This window comes from Epinephelus fuscoguttatus, linkage group LG10, assembly GCF_011397635.1.
Source record: "Epinephelus fuscoguttatus linkage group LG10, E.fuscoguttatus.final_Chr_v1".
In the NCBI taxonomy this organism is placed as follows: domain Eukaryota; kingdom Metazoa; phylum Chordata; class Actinopteri; order Perciformes; family Serranidae; genus Epinephelus; species Epinephelus fuscoguttatus.
Window position 1 is genome coordinate 2,449,040 of NC_064761.1, and position 26,951 is coordinate 2,475,990.

Here is a 26,951-nt window from a genome sequence, read left to right on the forward strand (position 1 = left end):
TACACCTGTGAGAAGCGGTTGAGATGTGAGCCTGCACAAAGCCAGAAAATGAGAGCACAATCCAATGAATCAATTCATTCAAATTGCAGATTTTGTCCAGAGAGGTTTTTTTTAAGGGTGATGACATCGTAATTATGGCAACAGACATTCTAAGTGTAATGAAGTTAAAATGCACTTTATTAATTATTATTTCCAATTTGTATTTTTTAATTTAATTTATCATTTTATGATTATTTTGACTATTTGTGAATTTTATCTCAATGAGTTATTTTCATTTACTATCTTTTTATTAATTTTTCCTGTGGAAATGACTTTCCTGCACTCTGCCCTTTCCGTACCTCCTGGGCTTCCATAGCCCCTCCATTCTGCCGTCATAGTAGTGATGGGAATTCCGGCTCTTTTTAGAGATCCAGTTCTTTTGGCTCTGTTCACTAAAAAGAGCCGGCTCTTTTGGTTCCCAAGTGGCTCCTCAGATTTTTGATGCTTAAATTAATTTATTACCAACAATAATGTAAAATCATGTGTAAAATAAATTACTAATGTAAAAAAATACATTATATCAAATGTTTATTATTTATATGGCTTTATATACTCTCCAGAGTGCAACAAAAATAAATTATAAAGTACAAAAAAACTTTTAACTATTTTTAGCTTTTTACTATTAAACACTTAACTATCTTAAACTTGTAACTATTTACAGTGAAACAACATAGAGAAGTTTACAGAATCACACAACAGAAAATAACTAAAACTGCAACAGCAGTTGCAGTAGACACACTGGCACCTTCATTAATAGCAGGTTCGCTTGCTTGTCTTTTTTCTTGTGCACTAATGGATGAACAGTTCTCATACATGTGCCTGTGCAGGTTGTTTGGATATGAGATTTTAATCTTGCAGACTCTACACTCTGCCCTTGTATTGTCAGTGTAATTGAAATGATTCCAAATTTTACTGCTTTTCCTGCTGTATTCATTTTCTCAACTGTTTTTACCTTTTCAGCATGTTGCCTCTCTCTATAGCGCCTGCTCTCTTTCTCTCTCTGTCTCCCTCCCTCCTGTTCATGTGCTCACTGTGCTATGTGTGTCTGTAACCCCCGCCCCTCCCCCTTCTGCTTACTGCGGACACACAGACGACACCACACATATTGACCAATCACGTGCGGCTTGAACAGAAAAAAACAAAAACAAAAACAAAAAAAAAACCCCGAAGCAGCTCCCGTCGTTCACTTCAAAGAGCCAGCTCTGAGAGCCGTTTTGTCACATCACTACCTCATAGTGTTGTTTGGCGTTGCTGGGGATAAGTTGTATGAGAAAATGCTGCTGTGATTTAGTTTTATTTTCTTTCGATTTTGAGCCATTTATGTTGAAATCTTTGGTGCGTATTGTTCACTGTTGCATAGTATTGTGCTACTAAGCTGTTTTGTGTTGTTTTGATACATTTTTAGATGCTTCTAGCTTCACTTTTTTTGGCACGATTTGCACTAGGGCAGTCCGCCCTGTGTCATGTAACCTACGTAGCACAACTTGCATTTCCAAGTGTAAACACTGCGTGTGCTCGCATGTTTAGGTGCAGAGATGCAGGAGAAAAGACCAGAATGTGTTTTTATGCCTTCTGCAGGTATGTGCTTTTCTTTGTTTCATTATAAATGTTGTTGTTTCTGTTTAGTTGCTCCACCCCACTCTCTGTGTTCCTTTATCCAACAGGTGGCACCGTTTTCTTCTTGTATATGGATTTTTTCCTATGGTTTTGAGGAGATTTGTTGTAAATTGATTGTAGGTCAAATGTTTTCCTGTTAAATTTTAAAACTCTTGATTTGTGATGTGTATAATGAGTTAGATGCATATTGTAATGTAAAACAAAAAAATTTAATGCATATGTATTTTGAGAAATTTGAGGGGAAAAAAAAAGAAGAAAAAGAAAAGAAATCTGGACGGTGCTGTTTGGCGTTGCTGGGGGTGCAGTGGTGCAGGAGTAAAGACCAGAAGGCAAATAATGTGTTTTTATGTCTTCTGCAGGAGCGAATAAATGCAGGAAACAGTTCATTGAGTCATCCTCTTCTGTGTCCCATGCGCACACTTTTTACATAAGCTTCATTTGAAAACCACAATAGAAGCTTTGAATAAAAATAAAAAAGACCATCTGTACTGTTGGGACGGAGTGAAAACTCAGACAATTTAAAAAAAAAAAAAAAAACAAAAACTTTCTCTGTTAATCCCTATCCAGAGTAGACAGTTTTTAACTGGCAATATTTGATATTTTGGCAAGGACAACAAGCTGTGAACACAACACAGCGTTATCAGCTGAAGTGTGACAGAGTAACATTAGGATAATTTGGTTTTTGTCCATCTGATAAGTGTAAATTCAATATTCACTCTCCTTTTAGATTTGATCTCCTAAGAAAAAAAAACAAAACAAAAAACGTGTCCATAGCAGTTCAAAGCTCCACTGTCTTCAACAGCTAGTCTTTAACACTATCTGTCTGCTGTTTGCTGTTGAACAGGTAGTGTACAGCAGGGTTTGCTGCACATTAATTTAATTGTGGTGACCCACCATGACTAAAGCATCTGCCACCACATTTTGATTTTCTATTTTTGGAGCTGGACCATTGAACTGGTGCACCATTGGAATACCATCTGGTTATTATATGCTCCACAGATGGAGCAGCAAAGCAGCAGGGGCAGTGAAAGTGAGTGCACTTCAGTTTGCTTTCACTCACCAACAGCTGCTCCTCTGATCCACCGATCATGCTGGGTGTCAGCCCAGAGTTCAGCAACGTTACTACTGATATATCCCTGAAATGTGTCTCTTAGTGGAAAGATGTGAAGGGTTTGCTTACCTAGCCGATTCTGAGCCAGGCTGAGTGTGTGGAGAGAAGGTACCGTCTTCACAGCAGCCACCAGCTGCTGCAAACTCTCCTCCTTGTTCCTCCACTTCTCAAGAAGGCGGCAGTCTTTCAGCTGCAGCTCTGAGATAGAGAGAAGAGAAGGGTAAAGAATGCCCCTCTGTTCTGGGCTCAGGGCAAGGAAATTCATAAAACAAACTGAATTCAGTTTCAGACCTTCCAGTTTGAAAAGAAACACTGAGCGTAAAGTGCTCTAAAGCTGCATTAAGCAATTTTAGCATATTGTATCTGCTTAAATGACAGCAGATTTAAATACCCTGTAATGTCAACTATGTCCTTACTCAGAGGACAAAGGCCTTAATTATTATGTCGAGAAGACACTTACATATTTGCTTATATATAATGCTTGTAACCCTAAGTGATACTTCTGCACTGCAAGCTCTGAAAATAATCAAATTTGAGAACTTTACATTAATGCCTTATTTCTTACTTTGAGCTCCAGGTCATATTATGAACAGAAGTAAATATACAGAGCCACTGCCAAAACTACATTTCATTATGAACTGGTTTAAAGTCCCTATGTGTTGGACTCTGACAACTCAGACTCTGTTAACAATAAATAGGGTTTTCCAAGGTAGTCACACTAGGTAATGACCATGTTGGCAGTGTGTGAGTGTTTTTCTTTTTGATTATTTTATTTTTGACTTCTACAATTGGATGACAATATAACAAACAGACACACTATATATAAAGCATACAGTACCATTTACAGAAAACAGCTAGACAGGGGGTTTGGCTTGGCTGTGGATGGCTTGATTAGCCTGCTCATTTCTAAGTTGACTTGCACATAATTTCTCTGGTTAATTTCCAAGTTCAAAATGTTTCTGTCTGGGTTTTACTAAAAGGCTGCTGACACATTTGCTATGGATAGTATTTTACATATACTTTTTTTTTTTTTTTAAATTTTACTGGAATCAGACTGCAATATACATAGGATGACCATTAAGTTCACATTTTGTAGATGATTCAAATCCGTGTTAATTTTGTTCACGAAAACTATGATGAAAATTTTTCATCAACCACCTACTTTCCACAAAAAAATGAGACAATGATGAGCTAAAAACAGATCTTGGCAATAAAAACTGAGGAAAAAAATGTGGCAAAAATGTTAGTGGTGGATTATTGCACATTGAAATCCAAAACAGCCAAGTTTGCAATTATCTTCAAATGCCGCATGAGCAACTGGCTGGCAAACTTCAGTAAATAACTTGTAAATTACCCCTTAAACCTGTCAAAAAACTGCTGGATAAATGACAAGTTTCTATGTGTGTAGAAATTATTTGTAGTTGTACAACCTGTCACCTTGATTCTAATTCTTGATACATGAATTAGCCACACTGGAGTAGTTTAAAGATTAAAAAACATATAGAAAACACAATGACTAAAAGTTGACGAAAATGTCATGAATTTTCATCGACTAAAATGTTTTGAATTTGTCAAAGTGAAAGGAGACCGGGCCGTAATCAGTTATCAAAATATCATGGTAGGTAGACTTGGTAATGCTAGGTACTAATTCAGAAGACATCAGGAGATAGTCAATCATACTGTAAGACCTATGGACATGCATGTAAAAAAAAAAAAGTAGATTTTTCAGTTGGATGTGACAGATGCCAAATATCAACCATGTTTCTTGTTTTGATGAAATCATTAAGAATTTGCACTGAGGCTATGGAGGTGGTTTTGTAGACAGTCTGTCTATTGGGTCTAAATTACCATTAAAATCACCTCCAATAAGGACACTGGGGCTGGAAGCTGGTATCATATCAAAAGCCTTTAAAAAAAAACAAAAAACAAACAAACAAAAAAAAACATAAGGATTGTCAATATTTGGCATCTAGCAGCCACTTGCACATTGTACCAGCATTTGACTGGTGGCTGGTGCTAATTTCCAACCTTAGATATTTTTACGAAAAAGAATAGCAACACCCCTTGCCTTGCAGGTAAAAGGTGCTTCAAAAATCTGAGAAAATCCAATTTGTTCTTACTGAAGACAAATGATGTCTGGCTTTAGCAATTTGAGTTGAGAGAAAGTGCAACCCCTTTTAATTACATGGCCAAGACCCTTTATATTCCATGAGATCAGTGTTAAGTTATTATTAATGCTGTTATGTATAATCCTGTCAAATACTAACACCTTCCTGGGGCGTCGGTGGCTTAGTGGATAGAGCAGGCACCCCATGTACTGTTGCCGCAGTGGCCCGGGTTCGAGGCCAGCCTGTGGCCCTTTGCTGCATGTCATCCCCTCTCTCTCTCCCTCTCTCCCTCCCCCTTTCACACTTGGCTGTCCTGTCCATTAAAGGCAAAATGCCCCAAAAAATATGTTAAAAAACATACTAACACCTTCCCTAAAATGATAACAAAGGCATCCACCCAAAGTGTGCGAGTGTTTTTCCACTGCACGGCTCAGTAAGGTGTTTACCTTGTAGACATTTTGGAGGTGTGTGGGTTAAGGAAAATGCAGTGAGAGCCTGTCCTCTGCAGCTTTTTGTCTAACTCTAAGACGGTTTGTTCATATTTCAATACACAAAGTGGCAGACTAGTGCATATGCTTCTACACATACTACAACCTCCGTTATGTATGAAGAACACATTTCATATATGTGCACTGCAAAACAAAATGCTGACCTTGCATGCACAGCAGCATACTTGTAGTGTGGTTAGGGCCGTAACGGTACATGTATTTGTGTCGAACCATTCGGTACGCGACTTTCGGTTCGGCACGACACTGTACCGAATTATTGGGTGCAGGATATTATTTTATTTTATTTTGTTTTATTTTAATTCCGTTTTTGCGAGCCGAACCATTTAAAATATCTAGTTCCCCGACGGACATAATTGAGTGACGGACTGAGTCCCGTAAATCTCCGCTTTCACTTTGTGCAGCGCATTCTCGCATTTTGACAACATGGCAAGTGAGCCTGACGAACCTTCGGTTTCAGGGTAAAATACGAAGATGGAAATAAACAAGTGGACAAGACAAAAGCAGTGTGCCGACACTGCAGAACAGAGGTCGGGTATGTATTTGGAAACACGTCTAACATGCTAACACATCTAAAGCGACACCGCCCGAGTTTGAACGTTAACCGGCACGACTAGAAAAAGCAATCTGGTGCGAACTACGATATCATCGTCATTTAAAAAGAAAGAGCGTTTCCCTGACCATCGCGCTAAAGAAATAACCAACGCCATTGGAGTTGAGTAAAATTGTTTAAGCTGCACTTTAGATATAAGCATGTTTTGTTTACTGCACTTTAACAAAGTGGGAAAGCTAAGTGAGTTCCTAGTAAAACTGAATCTGAGCAGGCTTTAAAGCTGACCAGCTGCACTATACTTTTTATTTTAGTTGAGTAAAACTGTTTAAGCAGAAATGTATATTTATATTTTTCATTCAAAAAATGTGTTAAATCAACAGCAGGATTTTATTTTTCACTTTTATATTTCTATTTTCATTCAAACAATGTGAAAACGCAGGATTTTATATATATATTTGTTTCATTCAAAAATTGTGTAAAAAGAGTTAACTGCTGTGGTGGTATGTTTTAATAAGGTTACCAATAAGTAAAAGATATTTAATAGTTGTCTATTTTTTTCATTACTGTACCGAAAAAAAAAAACCGAACCGTGACTTGTGTAACTGAGGTACGTACTGAACCGAGATTTTTGTGTACCGTTACACCCCTAAGTGTGGTGCTTCTTCCTACCTGTTGGGATCAAGTTTACATTTAGGAAAAGACTTGTAACATTTGTTGGCATTAAAAGCTCTTACCTTCCAACTTGCAGTCTCTCAGTAGACTGAGGATCTGAGGGAGACAATCAGATAGGTTCATATCCTCCAAGCTGAGACTCCTCAAGAAGTGATTTGACTCTAGAGGTTAAACACACGTCATTACAAACAGCACTTCAGAGTACATTTGGTTCAAAGTTAGACAGGTAAATTGACCAGGTTGATATGAGGGCAGGACAGACAGATATTAGCTGACTGTAGATGTACAGTATCTGTATCTGTGTTTATGTCAACAAATGAGTAACAACTAACTACAGTACAGAAATGCTTAGTTTGTCCACCAGAGAGAAATTTTCAACTGTAAAATGTTCCACTCGGTACATATCTTGGTCACACAAATAAAGATATAAATGAATAGTATAATATCTGTATCAAGATTGTTTCATGTTAATGTTTAACCAAAAACCCAACTATAATTTGGTTCACATGTATCCATGTCTCAACAGGTAGTAAATGGACCTGCATTTGTATAGCGCCTTTCTAGTTATCCGACCACTCAAAGTGCTTTTTACACTACAAGTCACATTCACCCATTCACACACACCTTCATAAACTGGTGGCCGAGGCTACCATACAAGGTGCCACCTGCTACTCAGTTTTTAACTCACTCACACACCGATGGAAGCATCATCGGGAGCAATTTTGGGGTTCAGGTTCAGTATCTTGCTCAAAGATATTTCGACATGCAGACAAGAGCCGGGGATCGAATTGCTGATCTTCCAATTGGTGGACTACCCACTCAACCTCTGAGCCATTTCATAATAATCAACAAATCCAGTGAAGAGATTGAAAAACAGCCACGTGTTAGTCCATATTTTCTGACCTCCCGTCCCTGTCTGTGGCTCTTGTTTTCAAGTCTACCATTTCCTTCTGAAGACGTTTATCTGTCAAAACAACTCATAAATGTAACTGGAGTGTTTTTTAATGCTCAGTTATTTGCTAAAACAGCAGGCCACTGTAGCTTTTACAAGAGAAACTCAAAGCGGAGAACAAGATTGGATTGGGAATATTTGCAGTGGTGTATTAATCAACATTTGGTGCTCTAAAGAGAATCTGGGGCAGCCGGATGGTGTATGTAGGACTGAGTCTAATAAACCGCAGTGCATGTGTTCATGGTAATGAAAAAAAAATGTCACCCAGTGACACAGTGTGGCTCACTGATATGTTAATAATAGTTTCCAGACAGCAATGGAGCTCTATGGAAAACAGGAATAAGATAGATCAGGCTTGATACGCACATAACACTTAAAAAATCTAGGATATCACCAGACATATGTTCTTATGTTCATAGAACACAGGTTGCCAGTTCATGACAGTTTAATGACTTTGATCCATGGTATGTTTCCCCTATCACTGCCTTTGGGGGATTTTTTGCCCCTAAATGCACCCTTACCTGTAGTCAACCCGCCGCAGCAGCTTCCTGCTGCCAGAGTGATGGAAAATAAAGACACCACTGAGCTTCTGAATGGCTCCTTTCATTTTTAAAAAACTCCAAGTTGGTTCAGTGAGAATTTTAAAGTAATATGCACCTTATATATTAATTAAAATATCACCAAAGTACTTTGAGTCTGAGCTACCACCTACAAGCTGAGCATACAGGTGCAGCTCATTAGACTGATGTTAGCAGGCAACCACATCACCAAAGCCAAGAAAGGACTATTCTAGAGTGAGCGAATCGCCACAGAAGGAAGAGGATTGATTTTAAGTGTTTTTCAAAAAATTCAAAATGGCGGAAAATCTATATAACCAGAAGTTATGTGTCCTTGAGGCGAATTTGTTCCTCATGAGGACAGATATCTCTGTGCAAAGTTTCATGTCTCTATGACATACAGGGCATGAGATATGCCCATTTAAAGTTTGCAATTTCAATTAGTTGCTATAGTGCCCCCCTTTGGCCAACTGATGTAATATTGCTTCATTTGCATCCTCCCATTACCCTCTACCACTGTGCCAAATTTCACATGGGTTGACCAAGTCAGTGGGGAGGAAAAAAAAAAAAAAAAAAAATTTATATAATATATATATATATATATATATATATATATATATATATATATATATATATATATATATATAAAACAAATCCAGTGAAGAGATTGAAAAACAGCCACGTGTTAGTCCATATTTTCTGACCTCCCGTCCCTGAAGTAGACATATATATATATATATACACATATATACACATACATATATATATATATATATACACACATATATACACATATATATATATATATATACACACATATATACACATACATATATATATATATATATATACACATATATACACATACATATATATATATATATATATACACATATATACACATACATATATATATATATATATATATATATATATATATATATATATATATATATATATACAGATATATAAACACACAGGGCTCGACAGTGCATATTCACTTGCATATTCATATATATACAAACAGGTGTGCGAACTGTAAAAAATATTTAGGGGCACATGTGCGCATAAAAAAAAAAAATCAGCCGAAGCAGCCTATATTTTTGTCAATAAAAAATTATGACAATCTAACCACAAATGTTGGAGGAACTCCAGCCGCCTTCCCTCTTCCCTCTTCCTCGTGTGACACGGTTATGGGCAATTTTCCAAGCCACTGTCGGCACAATGAATATCGTGCGCAACGCCAAGGGTAGCAGTGCCGCTTTGTCAGGCGTTGCTGCCCTCTCCATAGACAAACAATGGGACAGCCAGCGCAAAGCGGTTTTACAGCTGATCATGTGTAGAGGCCTTTAGGTACCGTTCGCCACGGTACCGCTGCTGGGCAGGGTGGAAATAAAGCCCTTTTCACACAGAGCGCGCAAAGACCTCCACCGATGAACCCATTCATTGTGTATGTGCTACCGCAGTGCAAGAGCGCACTGCTCTGCCGCCAAGCTGAGCGGCGTGCGCTGCCAGCCTGCGCTCCAATTGAAATTTTTTTAATTTCACCGCAACGCGCTGTGACGACACCTCGGCGCCACGCATCCAATAGCAGAGAAGAGCCTGAAGTAGACCCGAAAGTGGTCACCATGGAGCTGTAGCACCTGAACGAGCCTGTACTCCCCCAGATCCTGTCCTCTGTGCCCTACCCAGCAGTGGGCACCGCGAAAGCTCTGTGTGAAAGAGGCTTAAGTCCTGCAGAGTTTCAGAGGACGTGGAGAATGTTTTAAGATAGTAATAACATTATATAAGATAATCATCTTGCAAAGATAATATATATAAGATAATAACATTAAAGACAAAATTAAATTCGTACTCGTACTCGTACTCCTCCGCTTATCCGGGTCCGGGTCGCGGGGGCAGCAGCCTCAGCAAGGAAGCCCAGACAGTCCTCTCCCCAGCCACTTCCATCAGCTCTTCCGCGGGAATCCCGAGGCGTTCCCAGGCCAGCCGGGTGATGTAGTCCCTCCAGCGTGTCCTGGGGCGGCCCCGAGGTCTCCTCCCGGTTGGACATGCCCGAAACACCTCCCAAGGGAGGCGTCCGGAAGGCATCCTTACCAGATGCCCGAACCACCTCAACTGGCTCCTCTCGATGTGGAGGAGCAGCGGCTCTACTCTGAGTCCCTCCCGAATGTCTGAGCTCCTCACCCTATCCCTAAGGCTGAGCCCAGCCACCCTGCGGAGGAAACTCATTTTGGCCGCTTGTATTCACGATCTCATTCTTTCAGTCACTACCCAGAGCTCGTGACCATAGGTGAGGGTTGGAACGAAGATCGACCGGTAAATCGAGAGCTTCGCTTTCTGGCTAAGCTCCCTTTTCACCACAACGGACCGGTTAAGCGCCCGCATCACTGCTGACGCTGCCCCAATCCGCCTGTCAATCTCCCGCTCCATCCTACCCTCACTCGTGAACAAGATCCCAAGATACTTAAACTCCTCCACCTGAGGAAGGACCTCCCCCCTGACCTGGAGTGGGCAATCCACCCTTTTTCGGCTGAGGACCATGGCCTCGGACTTGGAGGTGCTGATTCTCATCCCAGCCGCTTCACACTCGGCTGCGAACCGCCCCAGTGAGAGCTGGAGGTCACTGTTCGATGGAGCTAGGAGGACCACGTCATCCGCAAAAAGCAGGGACGAGATTCTCCCATCACCGAACCTGACACCCTCCATAAAAGTTATGAACAGAACCGGTGACAAAGGGCAGCCCTGGCGGAGTCCAACCTCACCGGGAACAGGTCCGACTTACTGCCAGCCACGCGAACCAGACTCATGCTCCTTCGGTACAGGGACTGGATGGCCCTTAGCAAGGGCCACCCACCCCATACTCCCGGAGCACCCCACAGGATGCCCCTGGGGACACGGTCATAAGCCTTCTCCAAATCCACAAAACACATGTGGACTGGTTGGGCAAACTCCCATGCCCCCTCCAGCACCCTGGCGAGGGTAAAGAGCTGGTCCACGGTTCCGCGTCCGGAACGAAAACCACATTGCTCCTCCTCAATCCGAGGTTCAACTATCGACCTTCATCTTCTCCAGCACCCTGGAGTAGACCTTACCGGGTAGGCTGAGGAGTGTGATCCCCCTGTAGTTGGAACACACCCTCTGGTCCCCTTTCTTGAAAATGGGGACCACCACCCCGGTCTGCCACTCCAGAGGCACTGCCCCCGATGTCCACGCAATGCTGCAGAGGCGTGTCAGCCAAGACAGCCCTACAACATCCAGAGCCTTGAGATATTCGGGACGAATCTCATCCACCCCCGGGGCTCCGCTGCCTCGGAGTTGTTTCACCACCTCGGCGACTTCTGCCTCAGAAATTGGACGACCCGCCCCCGAGACCCCCGTCTCTGTTTCCTCACTGGAATACGTGTTGGTGGGATTGAGGAGCTCCTCAAAGTATTCCTTCCACCGCCCGACAATGTCCCCAGTTGACGTCAGCAGCTCCCCGCCCCCACTGTAAACAGTGTGAGCAAGTTGCCGCCTTCCCCCCCTGAGGCGCCGGACGGTTTGCCAGAACCTCTTTGGAGCCGATCGATAGTCTTCCTCCATGGCCTCACCGAACTCCTCCCACGCCCGAGTTTTTGCCTCCACGACTGCCGCCGCCGCGCTCCGCTTGGCCCGCCAGTACCCGTCAGCTGCTTCCGGAGACCCACAGACCAACCATGCCCTGTAGGCCTCCTTCTTCAGCCTGACGGCTCCCCTCACCTCTGGTGTCCACCAGCGGGTTCGGGGATTACCGTCGCGACTGGCACCAGCGGCCTTACGGCCACAGCTCGCAACCGCCGCCTCAACAATGGCAGAGCGGAACAAGGCCCATTCGGACTCAATGTCCCCCTCCGCCCTTGGGACGCGGTCGAAGCTCTCCCGGAGGTGGGAGTTGAAGATCATCTGGACAGGTTCTTCCGCCAGGCGTTCCCAGCAGACCCTCACTGTTCGTTTGGGCCTGCCAGGTCTGCGCGGCATCTTCCCCCACCATCTGACCCAACTCACCACCAGGTGATGATCAGTTGACAGCTCTGCTCCTCTCTTCACCCGAGTGTCCAGAACATATGGCCGCAGGTCAAATGATACGACTACAAAGTCGATCATTGACCTGCGACCTAGGCTGTCCTGGTGCCACGTGCACCGATGGACATCCTTGTGTTTGAACATGGTGTTAGTTATGGCCAAACTGCGACCCGCACAGAAGTCCAATAACTGAACACCACTCGGGTTCAGATCGGGCAGGCCGTTCCTCCCAATCACGCCCCTCCAGGTCCCGCTGTCATTGCCCACGTGAGCGTTGAAGTCCCCCAGCAGAACAATGGAGTCCCCGGTTGGGGCACTGTCCAGCACCCGTCCCAGGGACTCCAAAAAGGGTGGGTACTCTGAACTGTTGTTCGGTGCATAAGCACAGACAACAGTCAGGACCCGTTCCCCGACCCGAAGGCGCAGGGAAGCAACCCTTTCGTCTACTGGGGTAAACCCCAATGTACAGGCAGAGAGTCTGGGGGCTATCAGGAAGCCCACCCCGGCCCTCCGCCTCTCACCCGGAGCAACTCCAGCGAAGGAGAGAGTCCAACCCCTCTCAAGGACTAGGGTTCCAGAGCCGGAACTATGTGTCGAGGTGAGGCCGACTATATCTAGCCGGTAACGCTCAGCCTCTTCCACAAGCTCCGGCTCCTTCCCCGCCAGAGAGGTGACATTCCATGTCCCAAGAGCCAACTTCTGTAACCGAGGATCAGACCGCCAAGGCCCCCGCCTTGGTCTGCTGCCCAATCCACATTGCACCGAACCCTTCTGGATCCCTCTACGGATGGTGGGCCTGCAGGGGGACGAACCCATGTAGCCGGTTCGGGCTGGGCCCGGCCGGACCCCATGGGCGAAGGCCCGACCACCAGGCGCTCGCCCACGGACCTCAACCCCAGGCCTGGCTCCAGGGCGGGGCCCCGGTAACCCTCCAAAATTAAATTGCAATACTTTTTCAAAACTTGATGATTTTACCTTTCTGTACATTTTGTATACAAATTCATTAAATAATTTTGCTTGTAAATGTCTATTTGCATCACGTTTATAATGGAAAACACATTATTTGATCAATTTACATTGTGCCCTAAAGTTCTTTGTGTGCTCCTTTCTTTTTCAACTTAGGAGCACATGTGCTCCTTGGGAAAAAAGTTAGCGTCAAGCCCTGACATATATATACATATATATATATATATATATATATATATTTTTTTTTTTTTTTTTCTTGAGCCGTGACATCACATAGGTTTACATTTCCAAAGGTTTATGACAAAATCACTTGACAGCACTGACTACCTTGTGCGCACAGTGAAAGAGGAGAGGGAGGAACGCTGTGTTGCTGCCAGAGGAGCCTCTGAATGAGTTCCCTCTGAGCAGTGAGTCGCCTGAGAAGTCAGGGGCTGTTCATAAAACATTCAGGACACCACAGTTTATTCTACACCAGTGAAGCTGCTCCTCTCTTTGAAACCACCACGGAGTGTGAAATAATTTTTCTTTCAGCCATGCTTGTTGTTGCCACGGGTAAGAGTTTGACATCAATATGCCAACAAGTCGAAATATCGCGAGTATCACAATATGATTTTTTTGCTCATATCATATTCAAAATCATACAAGTATTATCATGGATGAGGTATGGCACACCCCTAATCAAGTAAGAATTGCTTTACTCCATTAATATGGACTTTAAAACTGCTTTGAAATGCAAAATAATGGAATTTTAAAGGTGCTGTATGTAAGAATGTGACCAAAACGGTTACTGCACTCAAATTCAAAATACTGCCGCGAGTCAGTTTTCCAGCGGACCGTTCGAGCAAGTCCGGCTTCTCTGCTGCTAACGCTGCTAACGCTGCTGCCAGGATACAGCTGAGGAGGAGCCGGTTGCTAATGCTATGTACGGGGACAGTGCTAATGCTGCTTGCCGTGCTGCTTGTAGCTCAGTCGTAACTGTAACTGATGCTGAGACTCTACTGACTGTGTGACTGGTAGACGGCAGTGGGTGGCGCAACAGGCCAAAACACAAATTCAAAACATAAACATGATTTGCGGACTGTAAAAATGTTTTTTAAATGCAAATACTCTGGCTGTACTATTGTTGTCGGTGAGATCAGTATGTTATATGAACATTATTCCTTAGTCTCTGTGACACATTAGGATGATTTTACGACTATTTGCTTTAGATTTCTTACATATAGCTCCTTTAAACATGCAATTAAAAATGTGATTAATAGTGATGTAAGAAAGTGTAAGAAATTAATCGTTTGACAGCCCTAGTTCTTTTATTTTGGGGTTAACTGTCCTTGAACTATCAAACTATTGTGAACCCCTAACAGTGACATCAGACTTACCTAAGAGAGTGGTTAGGAGTTGACTCTGAGAGGTGCCAGCTGGTAATCTCATCCCGGCTATGTGAAGTGAGGTGAGATGTGGAGAGCGTCTCAGCACAGATGTGACGAGGTGCAGATCTGTTTGTTGGAGCTCAGATACTTTGATTACTAGCTTCTCCAGGGACAGCTCTGTTGGGAGTTAGGAAAGACACTAAACTGCTTTAGTATTAGTAGTATCACTATCAAGAAGTCAGTATCATTCTGCTATATTAATCCATTTTGAACAAGTTAGTTTAGTTTAAATTACATTGTATTTATTTAGCTGACCCTTTTATTCAAAGCAACTTACAATAAGTGCATTCAACCATGTCGATACAACCAAAACTAGCAGATTTAATACAACTCTTAATTTACTTCTATCCACCTTATTCCTAGCCCCCATGATACCTTGCATGAATTATGGGCGCAACTTCACCGCTGAACCGGAACCAGCGTTTTTCCAGTGGTGATGATACACTAAACCTCGTCCCTAGGAACATGTGGAACACACCACCTGTTACACCTCAAACAGGATAATGTGATCATACCTCTGCCAGCTCTAACAGCCATCTCAAAGCATTTGGTTGTTTTTCTTTTTAAGCAAGCTTGTTAGCGATTAGCTTGCCTTGCTATGTTAACATATTGTTAAATTTAACAGAGCTATCTTACAGTAAACATCTAGTCCTTTTAAAAGATGATTTATGATTTCTAATGATTCATTAACAGATGTTTACACATTTGGCATAACATGACTCAGTATTAATCTTAGCTCCATGTAAAGTGAACAAACGTGATGTTTTCCAGCTAATGCTCTGCTCTTCTGCCTTAACAATGCAGTTTTACACATTTTTATAATTGCTGATTTATTAAATCGGAATTCTACAGTTAAACATGATGATGATGATAATAAACAGACTGCAGTAATGTCAATAGTATAAAGTAGTAGTAAAATCAATAACTCTAGGCAACAACTTTATATGATATGAACACTTTCTCAGCCTAGATGACTAACATTACACACATAATTCAAAGTACACTACTCAGTGTATTTTATAACAGGAAATTTTCTAATGTAATTTGAGAATGCAGTCAGATAGGTAAAGACAGCGATATCATGTATTGACGTTAAGTGACAGAGCTGTCATTCTGGGTGTCATTCTCTTCCACAAATTTTAATTAAATACTAATCCACTATCTCTCGTTTTAATATTTCTTCTGTCATTCTAAGCGTGTAAAAGTGCAGTGTATCCATTACAGTAGATTGTGCATGAAAATACGTCCCGGATTGATTCTGTATGGGGACAGTGCTTTTTATCGTTGAATGCATGACGATCTGATATTATATGGGAAAGGTGGCAATCTTTTCGTCTCTGTAGGCCGATAATGGAAACTGTACCGTTGTTATGGGAACAATCCCTTTGTGTTCTGGGTGCATGTTTATCACACTGTTGTTGAAGCCACATATTTAGTTTAGTTTGGTTGTTAACAATACAAATGCAGACAGCACTACAGGTACCAGAGCTCCGCAAGGACATATTAGAACATGCTTATTCAATATCAGTTAAAAATCTGTTAAAAAGCAAAGCAATATTTGCTAACTGAAGGTGAATTACTTTTGATAAGAACTGCCCTTGTTGGTTAGGCACCAAGATTAACCACTATGACCAACTATAGACAGTTAATGTGACTGACTCATAGATGTATTAAGAGAACTGAATACAGCACTGAAGGCGGGACCTCATTCATTCTTATGAAATTGCTCAGTGGTATGAAAGTACCCAGATGATCAGCACTACTTCTGTATCACTGGGCCCATAGCACAGGCGCACTAGAGACTTGCACCAGCTGAACCAGCAACTTCCGGTATAGCGCTCCACTCACTTGAATGGGGACACAAAGATTGAATCTTGCGATTCCTCTAGACTTCCCAATTGTTAACGGACCAAATGGATGAGGTGGATTACTTAGGCCTTATTCTGTCTGTAAACTGTGATGGATGTTTACAATGGACATCTTGCGTAAGAATTTCACTGTTTGCCTGAAGGCCCAGACACACCAAAGTAACTTCAGACAACTAGCAGCAATGAAGGCCCCGTGTTGTTTTGCCGCTGTTTGCCTGAAAGCCCAGACACACCAAAGCAACTTCAGACAACTAGCAGCAATGAAGGCCCCGTGTTGTTTTGCCGCTGTTTGCCTGAAAGCCCAGACACACCAAAGCAACTTCAGACAACTAGCAGCAATGAAGGCCCTGTGCTGTTTTGCCGCTGTTTGCCTGAAAGCCCAGACACACCAAAGCAACTTCAGACAACTAGAAGCAATGAAGGCCCCGTGCTGTTTTGCCTCATATCGCCTGTGTCTTGGCTTGTCTGAGCGGAAATAACTCCACACCAGCAGACGGCGGTAGTCTGCATTTATCATTCATGAAGGGAAACCGAAAGAACGTTTTGGCGCTAGTTAGCCTGTTGGCACATTAACAACATAATCCAGTGTTGGAAGAACAGAGCATATTTTCTGTATGCCAGTGACAAATAACATAATCCATCAGGAAACATTTCTGCTGAAGAGCTCAATGGCTAAAGAAAAATAATCTTACCTTATGTAACAAGTTTGTTTTGGTCTCACTCCCTCTTGACTTTGTTTACTTTTTTTATTTGATTCTCTTCTTATGCACTGAGCTGAACTGCTAATCAGAGAGATTTCATTCACCGATGGGCTCCGCTGTCACCAACGCCAAAATAAACATGCTGAATTGCACAAAAAACAGCTAATGGGGGCCGACAGGGTTTGAGGAGGGGCAATGGTGCAAGACACACTGGGACAACTAGGGTGACGGATGCTCACCAACTGTCCAAAATTAACCGATGGCTGACTGTTGGTGCGTCAGGGCCTTTAAATTTTTCTTCCAAATAAGTTTGTCGGACTCTTCCGGTTTCTTGACCCATCTGACTTCTTTTCAGTGATGTCACTGTGCTCCCAGATCTCAACTATTAAGTTGGTGAGTACAAAGTTATTTAGCGCAAACACAATTAAGATTCAGCAACAATTTTGATTATCAATGAGTCATTTAAGTAATCTTTTAAGCCAAACATGCCAAACATCTGCTAGTTCCAGCTTCTCCTGTGTACTGTCTTTCTCAGTTTTATCTCTATCTTTGGGTCGATGACTGCTGCTTGGATAACATAAAGCATTTACAGATGTCACCTTGGAAAAACTGTATAATCCAACCTTTCATGATGGTTCAACACTTGTTTTGTGTTTCAACAGGTATAATACACTTTCAGTCCTGCTCACTTAAAGTTTTAGTTCACTTTGATAGAGGCTTCACAGCACCTGACATGTCTGACCCTGCAGGCCTGGGATCATGTTCAAAGAGGCCTGGTACCCACATCACAGTCTGGATCTCCACGTGCAAGGACGTTATGTTGGGGCTTGCATCCAGCAAGATCTCTGTGAGACTGGTCTGGGGCAGGATGCTGATGCTCAGATCAGTGAGAGAGCTGCAGGAGCTGTCAGACAGCTGCTTCAGGGCTCTGGCCAGGCCCAACACAACCGGGCACCAGAAGGTCCCTACACAAACCATACATACAAGTATCAATATACATATACTACATAAATATCCACATAAATATAATATGTACCTATACACACACACACACACACACACACACACACATACACATATATATATAAATATAGGATACATACACACTGCTTACATCCATATAATATGTAATATACTACATACATATCTACATAAATACAATATCTATCTATACACTATCTAACATCTATACAACTATATATCAAATACTAATCAATCTAATCAACAATCCTCTATTTCAGTTTTGTCAACTGGTTAAATGGATTCAATACAGCAGTACTATCTACTGTTTTTTAGGTCCCTGTTTTGTTTGTTTGTCCACAGTTGACACATATTCCTGCCAATGGTTTCACACTATTCCACTCATCTACAGGAAGCTATGTAGCAATGCACCAGCAAAGGCAGCTAGGAAGAAGACTGCAAGCTAGAAAACATGGATAGAATCAATGCTGGATTTAAAATACTTCCAAAAACAAGCTCTGCAAATGTTCTACGAGCAAAGAAAGGTATTTAACACCTCAAGCCCTGTTTCCACCTAGCAGTCCTGTACAGTTCAGTTCACTTCGGTACACATTTTTTATGTTTCCACCGTGAAAAGTTGTGGATGGTTCCAATGGAACCATTCCTTACCATCCCCATTTTTGGTCACCCCTCTGTTGGGGTACCTAACACACAGACCTGGTACTATAAGGTGGACTTAGAAACAGTGCAGTTCATTGACTGGACACACAAAGGGCACCTATTATTGTCATCTGTTGCCAGTGCTAGATGAAATTCATAGACTTCAATTTGTTTTGCTGATAGTGTGGAGGCACTGATTCATGGTACAAAGACCATAACAAGCCCTGAACACCCCCACCCCTGAACTTACTGGCACATTAATTAGCAAACTTACCAAAGCTGTGAAGAATTAGAGAGCGAAGGCAGAAAAATGTGGGCAAGGCAGAGTTCAGCACTCTCAGGGAGTTGGTCCCACACTGCCCTATCTCCAGACACTCAATCTGTCCCTGTGGACAAGGCCCTGCTGAGTAATCATCACTCGGTGTGAAGGTTTGACAGAGAACCTGCGGGTCCATAGCAGAGTTTACTTTTCCAGATTCCTCCTCCTCCGCAGACAGTAAATCCAACTTGAAGCGTTTGCAGGGAGTGACTTGATCATCCTGATCTTCTGAAGCCCTGGTCTCAAGACATGGACTGCAACTGGCACCATCTGCACTGGCTGAGGCTGCTTGTGAAAAACAGCCTGCCTTTTTGCTATGCATTAGGTTCTTCAGCTCAGGGTTTATATACTGAGATCCCCTGCCATGTAGGAGCCAGGCCAGAACTATGGGACAATGCGTATGTACAACAATTTTTTTAGCCACCCCGTGGTCTAGCAGGCGATGGAGGACATACAACGCAATTTGTATTTTCCTCTTTGATAGATCAATGTTGTGTGATACATTTACACTCCAGATACGCCTCTCTAAAAGGTTCAGAAGAGGGCGCTGCTCAGCAATAAACCTGTCAAATGGTGTGGTGAGTAAAAACTGTTTGACACATTTAGCTGCAGCAAACAAGAAGGACGGGGTGTTTAAATTTGTGATGTTTCTGTTGACATAAAGATTCTTATAGCCATACAATACAAGAGGAAAAAGCACTCTCATAACTTCATGTTTGGCATCTTCTTCTGTGTTGAAGTCTATTACCTGAAACGTAACAAAGGACACATATCACATTTGAGTTCCAGATATTACTATATGAGATTGTTCATTGTTAAAGAAGATGCTGCACATACGCGGTTAGCTCCAGGCAGTTGCTGGAGGATTCCGATCCATCCTGAGTGAGTTGATATCCCTGAGACAAGGTTAACAAAACGGATAAATGGATCAAAACAAAGGTGCCGTCTCTATGAACAAAGAAAAAATAGAAAATGTTATCTTTGCACTTCAACTGCAGTTCTTACCTCTCTGGTTTAGGGGAGGCTGGAGCTCATCAAGCTGACATACAGTCAGATGAGGAAGAAGATCCTGAATGAGAGGTGTTGGAAGATCTATGAGATGACAGATTGGTTAATGTTAGGACATTCCAACAGTGGAAAACTGTTAATAATTGCCCTCATCACAGGTGATCAGCAAGAACAACATAAAAATCACTATATGTAAGAGACAGTTGGTTATTTATGAGTGGGGAGGGGGTGCTGCAAAAAGTTGGAGGCATATGACTGGAGAGGGACTTATGTTTTTTTTTTTATTATTCTGGCTTAGAGTAGGGCATACAAATTTAACATAATAAATAATAATAAAATAATAAATTTAAACATGGCTTGATAGAGACAATTTGAAAAACAAGTACACAAATTGGCTTCACTACAACTCGCAGCATTCACAGACAAACACTTGTGTTAATCCGGAGACATTTTCCCCATATATGGGGCATTCTACCGAATGTGTGCAAAGTTAGGCTGGAAATATTTTGAAATTTTGTATGTTTTATTTCCAAAACTTTGTCCCTATATATATTGTACCATATGTAAAGGTCACATATCTAGTAAAATGACTCTAAATTTTTATATTGTATTGTGTTTTGGAATGTTTTTCCTCTCCCAAAATTTGTCCCTACCGAAACATATAGTATTATTTTATACAAAATAATATACATCAACCTGTTATGCTTGTTCCTTCCCTTGTCTGAAGATTTAAATTTTTACTGAAGATTTTCACAATTAATATAAAAATTAATATTTTAACAAATTTCAAAGTTCAAATTATAGAATTCTTCAAAATTTAAAAGCAATCTTTCTTTGTAAAATGCATAACGCTGATCAGATTGATTTCAAAGTTAATAATTGATGAAACAGAACATAAATGTAACCGATTAGCATCATAATACTTTAGTTGATAACTCAATATACTTTATTTTTTACAACCGCCCAGTGTTTCGGTAGTGACTGCACTGTTTCAGTAGTGACTGTCCTGTTTCGGTAGTGACCATTATTCAGTTTTTAAGGTTGCATCATAGTTCCTCAAATGTATGCCTTATGATGGGAATTACAAATTCAAAGACAAATGTTTTGTGGTCAATAAAACAATGAGAGAGAGCAGAGTAGAGCAGAGCAGAGCATAGTAGAGTAGAGTGGAGAAGAGTATAGTAGAATAGAGCAAAATAGAGCACACTATAGTAGAGTAGAGCAGAGCATAGTAGAGCAGAGTGGAGAAGAGTATAGTGGAGCAGAGTATAGTAGAATAGAGCAAAATAGAGCAGAGTATAGTAGAGTAGAGCAGAGCATAGTAGAGTAGAGTGGAGAACAGTAGAGTGGAGCAGAGTATAGTAGAATAGAGCAAAATAGAGCAGAGTATAGTAGAGTAGAGCAGAGAAGAGCAAAGTAGAGTAGAGCAAAGTATAGTAGAGCAGAGTAGAGCAGAATATAGTAGAGTGGGGCAGGTGCAGTGAGTGGAGGCAGAATGAGTGGGAGCAGAATAGGTGGGGAAGAGGCAGGTATAGAGTGAGGCAGAGTGGAGTGGGAAGAGTGGATTGTGGGGTGAGTAGAGCACAGCACAGTAGAGTAGAGCAGAGTATAGTAGAGTAGAGCAGAGCAGAATAGAGTAGGGCAGAGTAGAGCAGATTATAGAGTAGAGCATGGCATAGTAGAGTAGAGCAGAGCATAGTAGAGTAGAGCAGAGCAGAGCAGAGCAAAGTATAGTAGAGCAGAGTATAGTATAGTAGAGCAGAACAGAGCAGAGTAGAGCAGAATAGAGCAGAGTAAAGCAAAGCATAGTATAGTAGAGCAGAGTATAGTATAGTAGAGCAGAACAGAGCAGAGTAGAGCAAAGTATAGTATAGTAGAGCAGAGTATAGTATAATAGAGCAGAACAGAGCAGAGTAGAGCAAAGTATAGTATAGTAGAGCAGAGTATAGTATAATAGAGCAGAACAGAGCAGAGTAGAGCAAAGTATAGTATAGTAGAGCAGAGTATAGTATAGTAGAGCAGAACAGAGCAGAGTAGAGCAAAGTATAGTATAGTAGAGCAGAGTATAGTATAGTAGAGCAGAACAGAGCAGAGTAGAGCAAAGTATAGTATAGTAGAGCAGAGTATAGTATAATAGAGCAGAACAGAGCAGAGTAGAGCAAAGTATAGCAGAGCAGAGTATAGTAGAGCAGAGTATAGTAGAGTAGAGCAAAGTAGAGCAGAGTAAAGCAGAGCTGAGTATATCAGAGTCGAGCAGAATAGAGCAAAGTAGAGCAGAGTAGAACAGAGCAGATTAGAGCAGAATAGAGTAGAGCAAAATAGAGTAGAGCAGAGCAAAATAGAGCAGAGTAGAGAAGAACAGAGCAGAGTAGAGCAGAATATAGTAGAGTAGAGCAGAGTACAGTAAAGTAGAGCAGAATAGAGTAGAGCAGAATAGAGTAGAGAAGAGCAGAGTGTAGAGTAGAGCAGAGTAGAGTAGAGAAGAGAAGAGTAGATTGTAGAGTAGAGCACAGCACAGTAAAGTAGAGCAGAATAGAGTAGGGCAGCGTAGAGCAGATTATAGAGTAGAGCATGGCATAGTAGAGTAGAGCAGAGCATAGTAGAGTAGAGCAGAGCAGAGCAAAGTATAGTAGAGCAGAGTATAGTAGAGCAGAACAGAGCAGAGTAGAGCAGAATAGAGCAGAGTAGAGCAAAGCATAGTATAGTAGAGCAGAGTATAGTATAGTAGAGCAGAACAGAGCAGAGCAGAGAAGAGTATAGTAGAGCAGAGTATAGTAGAGTAGAGCAAAGTAGAGCAGAGTAAAGCAGAGCTGAGTATATCAGAGTCAAGCAGAATAGAGCAAAGTAGAGCAGAGTAGAACAGAGCAGATTAGAGCAGAATAGAGTAGAGCAAAATAGAGTAGAGCAGAGTATAGTAGAGCAGAGCAGAGTAGAACAAAGTAGAGTAGAGCAAAATAGAGCAGAGTAGAGAAGAACAGAGCAGAGTAGAGCAGAATAGAGAATAGAGTAGAGCAGAGTAGAGAAGAGTAGATTATAGAGTAGACCAGAGTTAAGTAGAGTAGAGTAGACCAGAGTAGAGTAGAGCAAAGCAGAGTATAGAGTATAGCAGAGCATAGTAGAGTAGAGTAGAGTAGAGTAGAGCAAAGCAGAGCAGAGTATAGTAGGGTAGAGCAGAGTACAGTAGAGAAGAATAGAGTAGAGTAGTGCAAAGCAGAGCAGAGTAGCGCAAAGTAGATCAGAGCAGAGTAGAGCAGCGTATAGTAGAGCAAAGTAGAGCTGAGTAGAACAGAGTATAGAGTACAGCAGAGCATAGTAGAGTAGAGCAAAGTAGAGCTGAGTAGAACAGAGTATAGAGTACAGCAGAGCATAGTAGAGTAGAGCAGAGTATAGTCGAGTAGAGCAAAGCAGAGCAGAATAGAGTAGAGCAGAGTAGAGTAGAGCAGAGCAGAATAGAGCAGAGTAGAGCAGAGCATAGTAGAGTAGAGCAGATTATAGAGTAGAGCAAAGCAGAGCAGAATAGAGTAGAGTAGACCAGAGTAGAGCAGAGCAGAATAGAATAGAGTAGAGCAGAGCAGAGCAGAGCAGAGCATAGTGGAGTAGAGCAGAGCAGAGTATAGTATAGTAGAGCAGAACAGAGTAGAGCAGAATAGAGCAGAGTAGAGCAAAGTATAGTATAGTAGAACAGAACAGAGCAGAGTAGAGCAAAGTAGAGAAGAGTAGAACAGAGCAGAGTAGAGCAGAATAGAGCAGAGTAGAGCAAAGTAGAGTATAGTAGAGCAGAGTATAGTATAGTAGAGCAGAGTAGAGCAGAATAGAGTAAAGCAGAGTAGAGTAGAGAAGAACAGAGTATAGAGGAAAGCAGAGTAGAGTAGACCAGGGTAGAGCAGATTAGAGCAGAGCAGAGAAGAGCAAGACTTTGGACCACAAAATTATGGGGTTTAACTACTGACCATTCCATTTTGTCACTACCGAAATGATCATGTCACTACCGAAACTTTACCATAGGTTTCGGTAGTGACAATCCTAACTATTTTTCAGTATAACTAAAGAATGCTAGCAGTCACATGGCTAACAAGCATATGTTTGAAGAGTTGTTCACACAGAAAAACATAATATTCTGCATAACCCCCTGAAATTTTTACATAATTGAAGAGAACATGTGTTCGGTAGTGACAGTTTTAAAAGTTACATACTGATATTCAGACTTTGGAAGACATTTATTTAAAAAATGATGGAAGTCAGCAAGTTACCATGCAGCCATCTGGGACTACCCCCCTTCTCAGAAATTCAGAGGTGTGGCTAAAATCCAGACTCAATCAGTGCATTAAAACTCTTGTGTTTCAGCAGTGACATGAAAACAAGGGACGCTATTTTTTTTTAGCATAGTTTCCTAATTTAAAAATTAATCCCATAATACATCTAAATCTTTCAACTTCTGTTTAAACTTAATCACAAAGTTGTTTTGAATTACACTTTTGAAAAAAATATGCAAAGTGTTATTTACATAAATTGGATTTTAGAGGTCAGGGTTGGGGACAGCTACTTCCCAATAGAAAGTACCCTATAAATGGTGATTTTGCATATATTTAGCTTATCACTTTTTCATTTAATGTCCTGGGGTTAAATAGGTCATAACATAATCTTTGTAAATATCTATGTCTGAATACTCAATTTTATTATTTTTGTTGTTTTTTTTGTTAAGGGACAGCATCTCAAGGCAATTGAATCGAACGCAACTGGACTTGGTTTTGTCTTAGAAGACGTTTCACCTCTTATCCAAGAGGCTTCATCAGTTCATGCTTGTCCGACTAGGCTGGAACTAGTCTGACAAACTGGTGGAAGCACCCAGGTATTTAACCTCTGGGGAGGTCTTCACAAGGCCAGTGATGTCACTGGTTCGTTAGTGCTCCAATGGTGTGTCAACGACAGTCGTTGAAACTCCTGCTGCATCTGTGGTCATTGGAGTCGTTAGAGTCACATGAGGCCATTTGTGAAAAACCATTGTTTTTAGAGGTTAAGTTGTTAAACCTCCTGGGCAAGGATGAAAGAAGCCATCTATGTGAAATTGGAAAAGCCATCTCTCAATAGAGGAGGAGGTCTGCGACACCACCACCTGTCCCCCACCTATAATGCTGTCATTTCATCCTTGCCCAGGAGGTTTAACAGCTTAACCTCTAAAAACAATGGTCGTTCACAAATGGCCTCATGTGACTCTAACGACTCCAATTGCAGCGTTGCAGCAGGAGTTTCAACGACTGTCGTTGACACACCATTGGAGCACTAACGAACCAGTGACATCATTGGCCTTGTGAAGACCTCCCCAGAGGTTAAATACCTGGGTGCTTCCACATCAATTTGTCAGACTAGTTCCAGCCTAGTCAGACAAGCATGAACTGATGAAGCCTTTTGGACAAGAGGTGAAACGTCTTCTAAGACAACACCAAGTCCAGTTGCGTTCGATTCAATTGCCTTGAGATAACTATGACCTGGATAAATGAGAATATCCACAGGCATTAAGGGACAGCACTTTGCACAAAATCGGTAGAATGACCCATTATACAAAATGCTACCACCATTAGCACAAGCCTAATGCTAGTGCTTTGGCACTGACAATAATCCATGTTAAAAACCAGACAGAAAGTCAGTGGCCTGTTAATGTTAAAATGTGACCTGTACAGTATACAAGATATCATATTAAACTCATAGTTATGTCAAGAGTTGCAGTGGTATACTGGTTTTAAGGTATAGCCTATCTTGATATTAGAACTGATGGCGATCACAGCGTGTACATTTGCTATCTATGATATTAAAAAATGCAACAGGATGGAGAATTTCAACTTTATTTAAGTTATTTTCAAAAGGGAGACTTTTTAGACATACTTCCATCAACAAAAAGGTTTCAAGAAAGGTTGCTAGTTATGCCGTGAAAATCGCATACCGTTGCAAGGCTAGTTATGTTAATTTCTGTACAACGCTAAGATGAAAAAAAAAAACAGTCAAATTCCATGTAACGTTACTTGGATATTAAGACTGATTCTGACTTTTTCTGAGATTTTACAATACACTTATTTCGGAAGCTGTTTTGAGTCATTCACTGAACAATATGTCCACAACTTGTAAATGACTGAATGGAGTTCAGTGTAGCTGGCTGTCTTCACTTATGGTGTGTGTCGCTACCGTTAATGATAACATTAGCTTCTACTGGCATAACGTCGATGGTCAATTTAACAGCCGGGGTTCTGTTCATGCTCTTCAAGGCTAATTACCGTTGACGGTAGAGGAACATAACTTACCGAGAACAGCCTCAGTGCACAGGGCAGCGAAGTGTTTCCTGACAGCTTGGAAACATATCTCCTTTAGACATATCTCCTCTGGATTTCTTTGGTGTGTTTTGGGAGCATTGTCGCACATTGTTCAGCACTAATCTGTGTATCTTTACTTACGTCATTAATTACAATGCACAACCAACTAAGAGGAAGCAGCTACAGTTTCTTTCGCATCACACCAAAGCCAACGACTGGTCTAACGTGTAGATCCATGGTCCAATCAAATGTGCTCTCCGTCTGTGGTCTTCTTCTCTTATTTAAAGGCGAATGGAGAACCAACGTGTACAGTTGCATACCGCCACCATTGCACCGAAGTGTGTAACATCTTTTTTTTCAAGCAACAATCTTACAGCCTCAGGAAGTACAGGTGCTGGTCATATAATTAGAATATCATGAAAAAGTTGATTTATTTCAGTAATTGCATTCAAAAAGTGAAACTTGTATATTATATTCATTCATTACACACAGACTGATATATTTCAATTGTTTTTTTCTTTTAATTTTGATGATTATAACTGACAACTAATGAAAATCCCAAATTCAGTATCTCAGAAAAT

General features: G+C 41.5%; 1 protein-coding gene across 1 annotated transcript in view; it reads right to left on the bottom strand.

Moving 5' to 3' along the window:
• Window positions 1–26,604, bottom strand: part of lrrc41 (leucine rich repeat containing 41) — a 30,412-nt gene extending 3,808 nt beyond the window's left edge. Inside the window, exons 1-8 of the mRNA XM_049588054.1 lie at window positions 26,362–26,604; window positions 20,066–20,152; window positions 19,898–19,956; window positions 19,016–19,808; window positions 17,850–18,086; window positions 14,502–14,669; window positions 6,669–6,767; window positions 2,837–2,965 (exon numbers count right to left, since the gene is read on the bottom strand). Coding sequence (XP_049444011.1) covers window positions 2,837–2,965; window positions 6,669–6,767; window positions 14,502–14,669; window positions 17,850–18,086; window positions 19,016–19,808; window positions 19,898–19,956; window positions 20,066–20,152; window positions 26,362–26,479 — 1,690 coding nt within the window. The 5' untranslated portion in view covers window positions 26,480–26,604. The remainder of the gene's footprint in view (window positions 1–2,836; window positions 2,966–6,668; window positions 6,768–14,501; window positions 14,670–17,849; window positions 18,087–19,015; window positions 19,809–19,897; window positions 19,957–20,065; window positions 20,153–26,361) is intronic.
• Window positions 26,605–26,951: the final 347 nt, after the last annotated feature.